The sequence below is a fragment of the Lissotriton vulgaris genome, chromosome 7 (genome assembly GCF_964263255.1).
Source record: "Lissotriton vulgaris chromosome 7, aLisVul1.2, whole genome shotgun sequence".
Taxonomy (NCBI): domain Eukaryota; kingdom Metazoa; phylum Chordata; class Amphibia; order Caudata; family Salamandridae; genus Lissotriton; species Lissotriton vulgaris.
The window spans coordinates 481,978,081-481,992,481 of NC_141695.1; the positions used below are offsets into that span (position 1 = coordinate 481,978,081).

Below are 14,401 nucleotides of genomic sequence, written 5' to 3' on the forward strand. Positions count from 1 at the left end.
ATAAAATGAATGTTGATTGAACACTGACATTGTGTTTACTATACAGCTATTTGGTGTGCGAGGTCAATTTGTGAAAATAAGCCAAAACAGGTGGCAGACAGCCTGGTGGCCTGAGTGGAGAAAGAGAGCTTGTTGTCAAGCCATACTCCCAGGCTCTTCACACTGTCCTTGGGAGTAGGCGGTGTGCCTAGACCATCGGGCCACAAGGAGGTAAAAGGTACTGGTGAAGCTGGACCTAGGAGCATGAGCTCTGTTTTTCCTCCATTCAGTTTGAGGGAGGAGTTGGTCATCCATTCCCTCACGTTCTCCAAACAGTTCAGCAGGCCAGCCGAGGGATGTCTGTTGTTCTCTTGGGCCAATGAAACCACTAGCTGGGTATCGTCGGCGTACGACACGATCTTAATGCCGTACGGTTCGACTACTCCAGCCAGAGGCTTCATGTAAACATTAAATAATACAGGGCTCAAAGACGAGCCCTGCGGTACTCCACAGCTAAGTGGCCTGCTGGTAGATGTTGTGTCGCCATCAAAGATCTGAAAAGATCTGTCAGCTAGAAAGGAACTGAACCACCTTAGTGCATCTCCCGAGATTCCGATGGTCTGGAGCCAGTTCAGCAGAGTGGCATGGCTGACCGTATCGAAGGCAGCACTTAGATCAAGGAGGATCACTGCCACTGATCCTCCCTGATCCAGTATCCTTCGAGATTCTTCGGCGACTGCTAACAAGGCAGTCTCAGTCCCATGATTTGGTCTGAAGCCTGTCTGGGACGTGTGAAGTAGGGAATGATTCTCCAGGAACTGGCCCAGCCGGGCGTTTATGTATTTCTCCAATACCTTGCCAGCCCACGGAAGAAGTGAGATGGGGCGGTAATTGGAGTGGTCAACAGGGTCTAGGCTAGGTTTTTTTAGAAGTGCCCGAACCATGGCTTGCTTCCAAGCAATGGGGACTGTACATGTGGATAAGGACAGATTTAGTAGTTCCAGGATAACAGGGAGGGTGACTTCACCTGCCTGCATCAGGATTCCTGGAGGGGCTGGGTCGCGGGGGGAGCCCGACTTTACTTGGCGAGCCACTTTGTTCAAAGTGTCCAGGTCCATGAGGGGGAAATGATCGAGCATAGGCTCAGGAGTCGGCTGGTCTGGGGGGGGGGGATTTTCCGGGAGGAATGACTCAGTCGCCTCATGATTTGAGGCCGTGGCTGGAAAGGTGGAGTATATGTTTGATACCTTATTGTAGAAAAATTCCGCCAGTTCATTACATTGCTCCTGGGTCTTGATCAGAGGGGGGGCAGTGGCGACATTGGTACATTGCTTTATTATATTAAAAATTTCTTTGGGCTTAGATTTGGATTCCAGGATTTTGTCAGAATAGTAGAGTGCCTGGGCTGTCCTGACCCCTTCTTTATAAATTCTGATCGCCTCTCTATAGGAAGCCTTTTTTTCCGGGAGGAAGTCTACGCTCCAAGCTCTCTCTCGTTGTCTGCAGATGCGTTTCAACTCTCTTAGCGAGTCGGAAAACCAGGGGGCTGATTTCTGCACTCGCTTTGAGGATGACCTACGGAGAGGCAGAAGTGGATCCAAGGATTTTGTGATCCAGCTTACATAGTTATCGTACGCCACATTGGGGTCTGGACAGGGTAACGGGCGAGTGGAGTCTAACTCACGTCTCCATGGTTCCACAGGGAGTTTTGACCAGTTTCTCCTCATAGTAGTTTGAGGGGTTGGCTGGGGGGCTTTAGAGGTGACCCAGGTGAACGGGACCAGAAAATGGTCTGACCATGGAAGGGGAATGGGTTGATCCGTAATTAAATCCAAACAGTTGCTAAAGATAGGGTCCAAGAGGTTGCCTTTTTCGTGAGTCGGGCCAGTAACCAGCTGGATCAGTTGGAGGGCTCCAAGATCGTCTAGTAACTCCGTGGCGTATATAATATTGTGTAGGTTTGCTTGTACTTATCACAATGTATTATTTAAACATAATATATAAAACTCTGAGTGACAATATAATCGTACTTATGGAATGTTTCTGTCTGAATTCACAGAAAATGTTTTACTCGTGGCCGGCTGACGCCGCTGCCGTCTGTTCTGTTGTTGTTTTGTCTTAGTATAAACATTTGTGCTTGTTTTTCTGCCTCGTGGCCGGCTGACGCCGCTGCCGTCTGTTTTTGTTTTGTTGCTGGATAACATTTGTGCTTGTTTTTCTCACTGTATTTACTTCCCTTGCTAGCGTCTTGCTTAAGCATTTGTGCCCGTTGTTTTGGTCACTTTGCCCGTTTTCACGTTCTCCTTCCTGTCTGCCCGCCTACCTCGCCGCCCTCCGCCTTCCCTCCCCGCTCCCCGCTTCCCGCCACCACCGCTGACCACGCCCCTTTCCCTTCTGCTCCCGCCTCCCAGCTGCCCCGCCCACCCGCGCACTTCGCCTTAAATGGCGACCGTGCGAACGCGCAGCGGTCACGCGCAGCGGGCGCGCCGTTTGTGCGCCGAAGGCGCGCCAAAGGTAAGCCCGTCTGCACCCGTCCGCGCCTGGACCGCGCCCAGTGCCAGGACCCCTGGTCCACGAAGACCCCGACCGACCCGCCTGACGTACTCCGCCGCCACCCTCATCGCTCTCAACTCCGGCCGACTCCCAGAATGCCATCAAGCCACACCACGACACACCCACGGACCTTTCAGCTGCCACGCCTGCAAATTCACCTGCATCCGGACCTGCCTCGCACCAGCACCCGCCAAGTCGAACACCAGCAGCACCCACCGCAAGTGCATCCTGCTCAACACCCGCTCCGTCCACAGACACGCCATCGAACTCTGGAACCTCCTAGACACCACAGCCCCTGACGTTGCCTTCCTCACGGAGACCTGGATGAACGCCTCTTCAGCTCCCGACATCGCCATCGCTATCCCAGAGGGCTACAAGATCGTCCGGAGGGACCGCAACGCCAACCAGATGGGAGGAGGCATCGCCATCATCCACAGGAACACCATCCGTCTCACGACCAGCACCGACAACACCCTGCCCACCGCCGAACATCTGCATTTCCAGATTCACACCGACCCGAAGACCACCCTCAGAGGCACCCTGATCTACCGACCTCCGGGACCACGCACCCAATTCAGCGAGGACATCGCCGACTTCGTCAGCCCGCACGCCCTCCCCTCCGCTGACTACATCCTCCTGGGGGACCTCAACTTCCACCTGGAGAACAACAACGACCGCAACACCAGCACCCTGCTCGACAACCTCGCCAATCTTGGACTCAAGCAACTGGTGTCCACCCCCACCCACCTCGCCGGACACACACTCAACGCAGTCTTCTCCTCCAGCACAGACATCGACTTCAGCCACGCCACAGAGCTTCAATGGACGGACCACAGCTGCGTCCACTTCACCTTCAAGAGAACGACGACCCACCACCACCAGCATCAGGCCGCCTGCAGAAGCTGGAACAAGATCACAGCAGACCAGCTCGCCGCTTCCCTGAGCCAGCACCCTCCCGCCAGCTCAGCGAACCCCAGCCAGGCCGCCGACAACCTCACGAGGTGGATCAGCAACTGCGCAGACGAACTCGCCCCGCTGAGAACCCTGCCCAACAGATCCGGCAGCAAGAAAGCCCCGTGGTTCACCGACGAACTCAAGAGCTCCAAGAAGAACTGCCGAGCCCTCGAGAAAGTCTGGAGAAGGGATCCTACACCAGACAACAGGACCACCTTCAAGCTGGCCACCCGGAAGCACCACCAGCTGATCCGCGCTGCCAAGAAAACTGCTTTCAAGGACCGGCTGGACAACAACGCACACAACTGCAAGGAACTCTTCAACATCGTGAAAGAGCTCTCCAACCCCAGCGCAGGAAACAACGACATCACCCCATCGCAAGACCTCTGCAACTCCCTCGCTTCATACTTCCACAACAAGATCGCGGACATACACAACAGCTTCAACAACCAACCATCGAACACCAAGACCGAACAACCACCCCCCACCACCACCCTCCACGCCTGGACCCCGGTCAGCACCGAAGACACCATCCGCACGATGAACTCCATCCACTCCGGATCACCGACCGACCCCTGCCCTCACCACATCTTCAACAAGGCCGACGCTGTCATCGCACCCCACCTGCGAGACATCATCAACACATCCTTCAACACCGCCACCTACCCTGAGAGCTGGAAGCACGCCGAACTCAGCGCTCTTCTCAAGAAACCCACAGCGGACCCCACCGAACTCAAGAACTACCGCCCCATCTCGCTCCTCCCGTTTCCAGCCAAAGTCATCGAGAAGACCGTCAACAAGCAGATGGCCGCCTTCCTCGAGACGAGTGGATCCCTCGACCCCTCACAGTCCGGCTTCCGAGCCAATCACAGCACCGAGACCGCCCTCATCGCCGCCACCGATGACATCCGAGCCCTGATGGACAACGGAGAAACAGCGGCCCTCATCCTCCTAGACCTCTCCGCGGCTTTCGACACTGTCTGCCACCGCACCCTAGTACAGCGCCTCAGCAATATCGGAATCCAGGACAAGGCACTGGAATGGATCATCTCCTTCCTCGAGGGAAGAACACAGAGAGTCCGTCTATCACCGTACAAGTCAGAGGCCACCGAAGTCATCTGCGGCGTCCCTCAAGGATCCTCGCTGAGCCCCACCCTCTTCAACGTCTACATAGCCCCCTCGCGGCCATCGCACGCCAGCACAACCTCAACATAATCTCCTACGCCGACGACACCCAGCTGATCCTTTCCCTGACCAACGACCCCGCCGCCGCCAGAGCCAACCTGCACGAAGGGATGAAAGAGGTAGCCGAGTGGATGACGACCAGCCGCCTGAAACTGAACTCGGACAAGACGGAGGTCCTCATCCTGGGCTCCTCACCCTCCGCCTGGGACGACTCCTGGTGGCCTCTCGCCCTGGGCACCGCACCCAAACCGACAGACCATGCACGCAACCTGGGCTTCATCCTGGACTCCTCCCTCTCCATGACCAGGCAAGTCAACAACGTCTCATCGGCATGCTTCAACATCCTCCGCATGCTACGGAAGATCTTCTGGTGGATCCCCACCGAGACCAGGAAGACCGTCACCCAGGCCCTCGTCACCAGCCGACTGGACTACGGCAATGCCCTCTACGCCGGTACCACCGCCAAGCTCCAAAAGAGACTCCAGCGGATCCAGAACGCCTCAGCCAGACTCATCCTCGACATCCCACGAACCAGCCACATCTCCGGACATCTGAGAGACCTCCACTGGCTCCCCGTCAACAAAAGAATCACCTTCCGCCTCCTCACCCACGCACACAAAGCCCTACACGACCAAGGCCCGAGCTACCTCAACAGCCGAGTCAACTTCTACGCTCCCAAACGCCTCCTCCGATCAGCCAACCACGCCCTCACCGACGTCCCCCGCATCCGAAGAGCGACTACAGGAGGAAGGTCCTTCTCCTACCTGGCCGCCAAGACCTGGAACTCCCTCCCTCCCGACCTGCGCCTGACCCAAGACCACCTCTCCTTCAGGAAGAAGCTGAAGACCTGGCTGTTCGAGCAGTAGCGGCACCCCCCCCCCCCCAGCGCCTTGAGACCCCGCGGGTATGTAGCGCGCTCTATAAATGTCTTTGATTGATTGATTGATTGATTACCTTTGAAGAATTATATTTTTGTATTTGGGACATTGTAAATATTTGGATACGAAGATTGTCTACGTGACTTAATCAACCTAGGTATTATGACTGTATTCTATTTTATCACATTGTATCGTTGTCCACTCACTTCATCTTTTCCTTTTCTTTTGGCATTTTGGGATCTTTTTTCTGATTGAGAAAACTGAATTTCGTGGAATTCTCTCTCACGCTCACTAGACCTTGCAGTCTTACTAAAAATATCTCTAAAAACAAGTATTTTGCTTCCTTTTTCAATTCTGCTCTGCGTGGCTCTGGAATTCTCCACATCACTGCACCTGATTCAAGAATTATCACCTCTCTTTGAGCACGAATACTAGCCTTCTCTTGCCATTTTAACACAGAATTACCTCTAACTATTTCCTCACACTAGGTGTTATTTCTGTTCTCCTTGGGGTCAACTGCTTTTAGATCACACAATCTAAACAACACTCTCTTTTATCCTCTTCAACAGCCTTGAGAAAGCCCCGGCGCAAATCGCCAAGAGGGGGCGAAACACGTGTCGGCTGTCCTTTGCTCTATGAACAAAAATAAAAGAAACCTCACTGTAAACAAAATGTCTTTGTCCTCCATACTATGATCGAAAAAATGGATATTAATCTCGAAAATTGATGTAACTTTATGTGGAGAACACACTTACCACTTTTCAAATCTGTTTCGTATCTGAAGCCCAAGAGGTCCAGAGCTTCGAGTGTGTCTCCACCCACCCATTGAGATCACTTATTCAAGTGTTGTCCAAAGCCTTAAACTCCCTGGACCTTTGCTACTCCATCCACTCACCAGCCTGGTGTTGGAAATTAATGGAATGAGGGAGATACATGAGAAATTGCAGTTTTTGTTCCACCGTCTTAATGAGATATATCAAACAGGTTCATAGTCGACAACAATATTAATATAACTAAGGAACAAGAATATATTTAATGCCCCTACGTTAGACACTAGAATTGGGTAATAAAATACTATCAATTGTTAAGCATGCGGTTCTTGGCAGGAGGGCAACATTTGTTTCGTTGTTTCATTATAAAGGAGGGCACATCATTTATTACATTTAGGCTCTTTTCTTTTGTTTTAAATAACTAGAAGACTATCCATCATACTACAAATGCAGTTATTATGTGTACATTGAGCATCCTCTTGGAACTTTTGAATTCAGGGAATCTGTGACTAATAGTGAATGTTAGACCTTTTTTAAACGTCTATACTTTTCACTTACAAGCACCCTCTTACTTTTTAAGTGCCGGTTCCCCGCCACATTGAAGCAATGCAGTACTAGGACGCGGACTGATAGTTTGGAGTTCTGTCCAACCAGTTGTTAGGTGGGCAGAGCCTGTTAGAGCTCTGAGCAAGTAAATGTGTTTGTCCAAATAGCCGCAAAGCGGCCGCATGCAGTGGGTGTGCCGCCAGCGAGACAAAGGCAAGTTCGTCTGATAGCGTCCGCGGCGATTGGCCGTGATAATCTAGGTAATTTACTCTCCTCAGAATATCTGAAATCTTGTCAACTTTAAGTCTCTTTTTGTGACCATGCGTGGGACCCATCCTCGATTGTGGACCACCTAGTTTGCATAAAGTGCAAAGGCGAGTTTGGTCCCTTAATAGAGCCATCCCTTGATAGCAACCAGGCACATAGCTCCCAAAACAAATCACTATCAGGTGGGCTCATTAATGCCCGCTCTCTTAAGAAACATACACAGGAGGTATATGATTTAATAGAGGAACTACAATTAGAAATTTTGTTAATAATGGATCATGGCTTAAACAATGGTGTAACATAGTCTCCGTGGTCCCTAGAGGCAATACAATACTAAGACAAGTCACGTAAGATATGCATGAGTTTGGTCTTGCTATCATCTTCAGTGATATATTTCTATAAGGCACTTTCCATTTCGAATTTTTAAAAAGTGCCAAAAGCCTATGCTTTTGCTTTAAGATCAGTCCCTTTCAGTCCTTTGCAGGTGGCCTAATATATCAGCCCACCAGTCCCAGGATCTACCTTTCTAGCTTCCCTGGGAGAAGCATTGACACCTCTTCTACTGCGCTTTGTTAATTTCACCATTCTTGGTAACTTTAACTATCACTTTGAAACCAGCAGCAATTCTGACGTATCAAATTTATTCAAAACCTTAAACATCATTGGTCTGAATCAATTAGTCAGATCTTTGATGCATATCGAAGATCACACCTTGGATGGCATTTGCTCTAATCACCCTAATCTGGAAGTTGGAGCTCCCAGTCCACAGCTCTGGTTCGACCATTGTTTGATCCTCTTTATTATTCCCAACAGTCCAGGCAATTTCCCCCTACCCACCACACCCACGTACTCATACTTGCGTCATAAACATGGCCAGACGATGAGTGACCTGTGTTTAAGCCAATGTCTTTCTTCCACTGCTCCTACTCCTATGGGGAATTTAGTTGAACACCTCTTCTCTTTTAATAATTGGATTAGAAACAAAGGTACTTACTTAGCCCCGATTGAATCTGCTAGGAATTGCTGAAATTCTCCCTCAGCCCCCTGGTTATCTCCAATGGTAGCAAAGGAACAGCTAATCTGTAAACAAGCTGGACGTAAATGGCGGCAAGTTTATAATTATAAGAGCCTGTCCAAAAAGCATATCATGTTCAGATTGAAGCAGCAAAGAATTTAGATTTCACCACACAGATCGAAAAAGCACAATTTGATTCAAACACTATTTTGAAAATCTCAAAATCTTTGTTACAACCAAAGGCTTTAGTCCGAGACATCCCTCCATCTCAAATCCTGTGTGATCAGATTTCCTCTTTTTTTTTATATGAAAATACGGGCCACTCAAAAGGGTGTTTCAACCACAATACCGTCTTCAGTCAGGGTTTCACCAGATATATCTTCAAAGGGGAGGATCAGAGAATTAGCAACCTTTCAGGAGATTACATTCTCACAGTAATGACAGGGCACCCTCTCCAGCAAATTGGGCTCCAGATTTGATCCCTGCCCCCAATCATCCATTCATAAAGTAGTTGACATTGTGAATCCTTTTATAAATAATATCATAAACACCTCTTTGTCAATGGCTGAGGTCTCCTCTGATTGGAAGCAAGCAGCTCTGAAACCTTTACAAAATAAAATCTTTAGCAGACCCTGCCAATTGTCCAATCTAAGCCCTATCTCATGGCCAATTAACATTCTTCCAGGCTAAGCGCTCTACACCAGCACCACCTAAAAACTCCTAAAGAAACTGCAGAACATCCAGAACGCCTCTGTCAGACTCATCCTGAACATCCTCCACTGCAGCCACATCACTGGCTACCTGAGAGACCTTTACTGGCTACCTATCAACAAAATTACCTTCAAGCTTCTCATGCATGCCTACAAAGCCCTCTACAAATGCCGTACCTGCATATCTCAACTACCGCCTCTCCTTCTACACTCCCACCAGAAATCTCCACTCCACCACGCTGCCCTTGGCCACAATCCCATGGATCTGCAAGACCACGGCTGGAGGAAGATCCTTCTCCTACCACGCTGTGAAGACCTGGAACTTCCTGCCTCTTCATCTCAGGCAAGCAACGTCACTGCCTCAAATCATCTCATCTGCAGATCCACCCTCACCCCTCCACTCAGCGCCTTGAGACCCTATCAGGTGAGTAGTCGCGCTTTACAAGAAACCTGATTGATTGACTGGTGTTGACCTTACTCGCTCTATCCACTGCATCCAATATTTCACATGTGATGTTGATTCTACTCGCTCTATCAGCTGCATGTGATGCCATCGCACATGCTATACTCCATAGATGAATCAAGGATTATGGCATTTTCCACAAAGCCTTGGCCTAGATATAACCTTTTTAAACTGGTTGTAGACAAGTAGTCACTTTGGGACCATGCACTTCAACAGAAAACTATTAACGGTAAACAGACATAATATCGAGTCCAAAATATCGATTGGACAAAATATCGAGTAAAAAATATAGACTGGACAAAATATAGACTAGACAAAATATAGACAACAAAAATATCGATTAATATCGACTAGAATAGCCAAAATATCGAATCAAAAATATAGACTAGACATAATATAGACTAGAAAAAATATAGACAACAAAAATATCGAAAATAAGGTAAGTTATTAATATGTAATAATATTTGAGTAATATAAATCTGTAGCGGGTTGTGGGTTTATAGGGGAATAGGGTGGGAAGTAATTTAATTATAAATAATTAATTATGTAAATTTAATGTAATTGTTACTTAAATAATAATTGGTAATTAATTAAAATATAATAGTTATTTAATTAAAAATGATTAATTGATAAATAATTAATTTTTAGTAATTTATTTTCTGTAGCGGGTTGTGTGTTTATAGGGGAATAGGGTGGGAAGTAATTTAATTATAATTAATTAATTATGTAAATTTAATGTAATTGTTAATTAAATAATAATTGGTAAATAATTATAATATAATTGTTAATTAATTTAAAATAAATAATTGATAAATAATTTTTTTTTAAATTTATTTTCTGTAGCGGGTTGTGTGTTTATAGGGTTCAGGGTCAGTTTTCAGTTTTTGGGTAAAGGGGTATTTTTAGGGTTCAGGGTCAGTTTTCAGTTTGTGGGTAAAGGGGTATTTTTAGGGTTCAGGGTCAGTTTTCAGTTTGTGGGTAAAGGGGTATTTTTAGGGTTCAGGGTCAGTTTTCAGTTTTGGGGTAAAGGGGTATTTTTAGGGTTCAGGGTCAGTTTTCAGTTTTTGGGTAAAGGGGTATTTTTAGGGTTCAGGGTCAGTTTTCAGTTTTTGGGTAAAGGGGTATTTTTAGGGTTCAGGGTCAGTTTTGGGTTTTTTGGTAAAGGGGTATTTTTAGGGTTCAGGGTCAGTTTTGGGTTTTTGGGGTACAGGGATATTTTTAGGGTTCAGGGTCAGTTTAGGGTTTTTGGGGTACAGGCGTACGCTTTCTCTACTGTAGCACCCACTGGAGTGGGAATAGTAATTTTTACCCCTATGCTATCCAATGATCTCTGTAATGTAGCACCCACTGGAGTGGTTACATTAAATTTAAACCTTTTGCTATGCCACGGTAAATATATTCTATATGTTTTATTAATAACATGTATTTATATATATATATATGTATTATTATTATTAATTTTTAAATGTACATTAATTATGTAATAATGTTACATTTATTTAATAATTTTAACAATGTTTATATTAAATATATGTAATATTATAATAGTTTTAACTTATTTTAAAGACATAAAAAAATCGATATTTTGACAGTCTATATTTTTAACACTCGATATTTTAAAGTCGATATTTTTGTACTTACCTTAGTGAAGATAGAAAGTCGATATTATGTCCCTCGATATTTTGTCATCGATATTTTGGGAACTCGATATTTTGGTAGTAGATATTATTTCAGTGATCCCTATTAACATCTGGAGTTCCCCAGGGATCATCTCTTAGCCCTACAAATTGCAAAATGTACATGACCCCTCAAATTTCTCTGACAACCTCTTTTGAAATTGCCACTACATTGTATGTCAATGACACACAGTTGGTCCTTTTGCTTGATAAAGGTTCCTTAGGCAGAGAACTTAATTTTCAAAACTATCTAAAATGCATCACTGATAAAACAAAGATTATTTTATTCAGAAAGTCCAATATCTTTTCACCAATCCAATGGTGGCCTAAATCTGAGCCTCCACCTCCTGCCACAGTAGAAGTTGCTCGAAACCTGGGAGTTAAATTGGCACTACTCTTTCCTTCCATCCACAAGCCATGGCAGTAACAGGCGTGTGCTTCAATCTTATTAAATCTTTAAGAAACGTTTTTGCCTTTTTCCTTTAGCTGCCAGGAAATCGGTTGCATTTGTCCTCATTAACTCCCAGCTTGACTACTGTAATAGTCTTTACGCCAGAGCCTCGAAATACATTTTGCATAAATTTCAGATGGTGCAACATGCAGCCACCAGACTTGTGTTAAAAATCTACAGATGAAGCTCTGCCTCCAACGTCTTTAAAACTCTACACAGGCTACCAGTACATACAAGGATCCTTTTTAAGATCCTCCTACTGGTGTTCAGATCATTCAAAGCTACAGGACTAAAATACCTTACTGCTACATTGCTGCACTATACCACTACATCAACTCTCAGATCTTCCCATACCAATCTTCTTAAGCCCCTTTCTTTCAGACAAAAAACAGAGGTAGTAAATCCTTCTCAGTGTTAGGATCCAAGGCGTGGAATTGACTTCCTACCCATTTGCGTCTCAAAGAATCTAAAGCTCTCTTCAAAAGCTTCTGAAGGCCTGCCTTTTCCAGGGCCCGGACACACTCCGCTACTGCCTTATTTGATGACTGTTTTTTATTACCTACTATCTCTCCTGAATTTCAATCAGTTGCAACCCTAGAGCCAAGATGCCCCTTTGGGAGTGGCAGCGTGCTCTACAAATGTTCTACTCATTCATTCGTTAGTTAATGCATTAATCTTAATCCTTCACTCTATGGTATTTGTAGAGAGTATTACATTATTTTGCCTTTCCTAGAGGCATACATTGTGGGCTTTATTATTTTCTTGTGCTTGACTTGGGGCATACGCTGTGCAATTAATTAGTGTCAGTCATTAACGAGTAACCTATGACATAAATGCAATTAATTTGGGGGTGGGGGTATTATCTGCTCTTCTGCGTCCCCTCCACATTCCTCTGGTGTTTATGAGATGCCACAAATACTTCCTTATTTTTCACAACTGTATTCAGGACTTAGGCTTCAGTTTCTCACATTAGGTAAGACCCACCACAACAACTAATGCGCATCATGACGAACATTTTCAGGTGCATAATTTCAATCGGAATGCTCAGGTCTACAGAACCTATATGAGCCCTCAAAACAACATTGGAGCATTGGAGAATGCATGAAATTCATTATTTTTTAATTTTCTATTTATAGACTTCGTCCAAAGAACTGTCAAGATATCTACACATTGTTTTACCTCATTTGATCACTATTTTTGTTTTGCTTTATTTCCAAGCTTAAAAGATTTTCGAAAAACCACAAAGGGAAAATTAGTTGCACCATTTCCTTCATGTCCACCAAGTACAAAGCGTATTATAGGTTCAAAAAGTGATATTCCTATGGGGAATAGATAGATAGATAAATAGTACGTAGGCATGCAGATAGGTAGATAGATAGATAGATAGATAGATAGATAGATAGATAGATAGATAGATAGATAGATAGATAGATAGATAGATAGATAGATAGATAGATAGATAGATAGATAGATAGATAGATAGATAGATAGATTGTCAACAAATGCCCAGCAATCCCATCACCATTCAAATCTTTCCCGGCTTACCTTTCGATAAATAATGCCAGTGATAGCTGTCCTTAGTCTCATTCCAGTAACAAGGGCATATTGGAATTGTTGATGAAGGATCAGGGACTGGAGTACAGCACACAGAAACATCAGAGATGCAATCAAAAAACCCCACCAGGAAGGGGCGGTCTCATTTTTTATGAATCCTATAAGTACACTGTATTAAAAAAGGGAAATGAAAGAAAATTATGTTACTTTTTGTAACCTAACAGTGCAATGGTTTGTCTCTGTAGGAGAAGCAGTTCATACCATAATCAGAAGAAATCACTTAATACAGAAAAATGCATAGGTCGTCGTGAAGTTAACACTCTAAAAGGGTGCATATTTGGAGAAATACACGTTTTCATCCCATTCAAATTCACTGCCCAATTCACCTAGTCCACATCTATGTGCGACGGATCTTTGGGCAGTGATTTCTAGGCGTCATAGGTAGGACAGTAGTGTGCAAGATCATATTTTGAGATTGTATTTGCATATTATGGTATGAAGACACTTGATAAATGCAAACTATTTTACATAAGCAATCTATGATGATAATGCTTGGAACCTTGATGGAACTGTGAAGTAAAAACTATTTTATGTACAGGAATCCTGAACCAAAATAAAACAAGCATTTGCAATGCAATGGGTCTCGCATTTGGGTGATTTTGAACTATTGGCGCTGTAAATTACAATGTGTTTTACCTATGTGTTTTTCTTTCAAGCTTCTAAAAATAAAAGCATTGGTCTGCATTGAAAAAAGCAGCCCTTGTTCAACTCATCATCAAGCAGCGACGCAGAAAGGAGGTCAGCAATGACGGGAGGGAAGGGGTGTGGTCGAAGAGGCAACAGATGGCCAGAGATGCCCAGCCAAAAGGATCAATTGTGATGCCTCCTGGACACAGGCCAAGTGCTGCATTGTACAGTGCAAGGAAGCACCCCAGGAGCACTGGGCCAGTATGGGCAGTCATTTGCTTGGCATTACATCTGTATCTAGAAGTGCAAGCCTGCAAAGATAGCGCAGCGAGTTATGTGCAAGTTCTTGTTATTCTTATGAAGTCTACAAGTAACAAGTGTGAATCTTAGTAAATTCGCACTACTGTTTATCCTTATGACGTTGATATATTCTGGGCTGTTCACGTAATCGTAATTAGCAGTCTTTTTACTATATCCTTAGCACGGCGACGCTGTGGGCCTTTGGAAGAAGGTGCTGTACACAAACTAAATCAACTGTTGTAAACACTGCTCACAGAATGAAAGGAGTTTTCCAGTGCCTGATGAGAATGCCCGGGAGCAGTGGTGGGGAGGGGCCTGCAGGTGAGCGGCTCAGTTCTTCAGCCTCAGACAGTTCTGTAGGCCTGGAAGCAGAGCCTTCACTCACAGCCTATAAATCACTGCAGATAGGCAGC

General features: G+C 45.5%; 1 protein-coding gene across 1 annotated transcript in view; it reads right to left on the minus strand.

The window, feature by feature from the left end:
* Positions 1-14,401, minus strand: part of ABCC3 (ATP binding cassette subfamily C member 3) — a 624,389-nt gene that overhangs the window by 250,807 nt on the left and 359,181 nt on the right. The window contains exon 9 of the mRNA XM_086930544.1: positions 12,993-13,170. Coding sequence (XP_086786670.1) covers positions 12,993-13,170 — 178 coding nt within the window. The remainder of the gene's footprint in view (positions 1-12,992; positions 13,171-14,401) is intronic.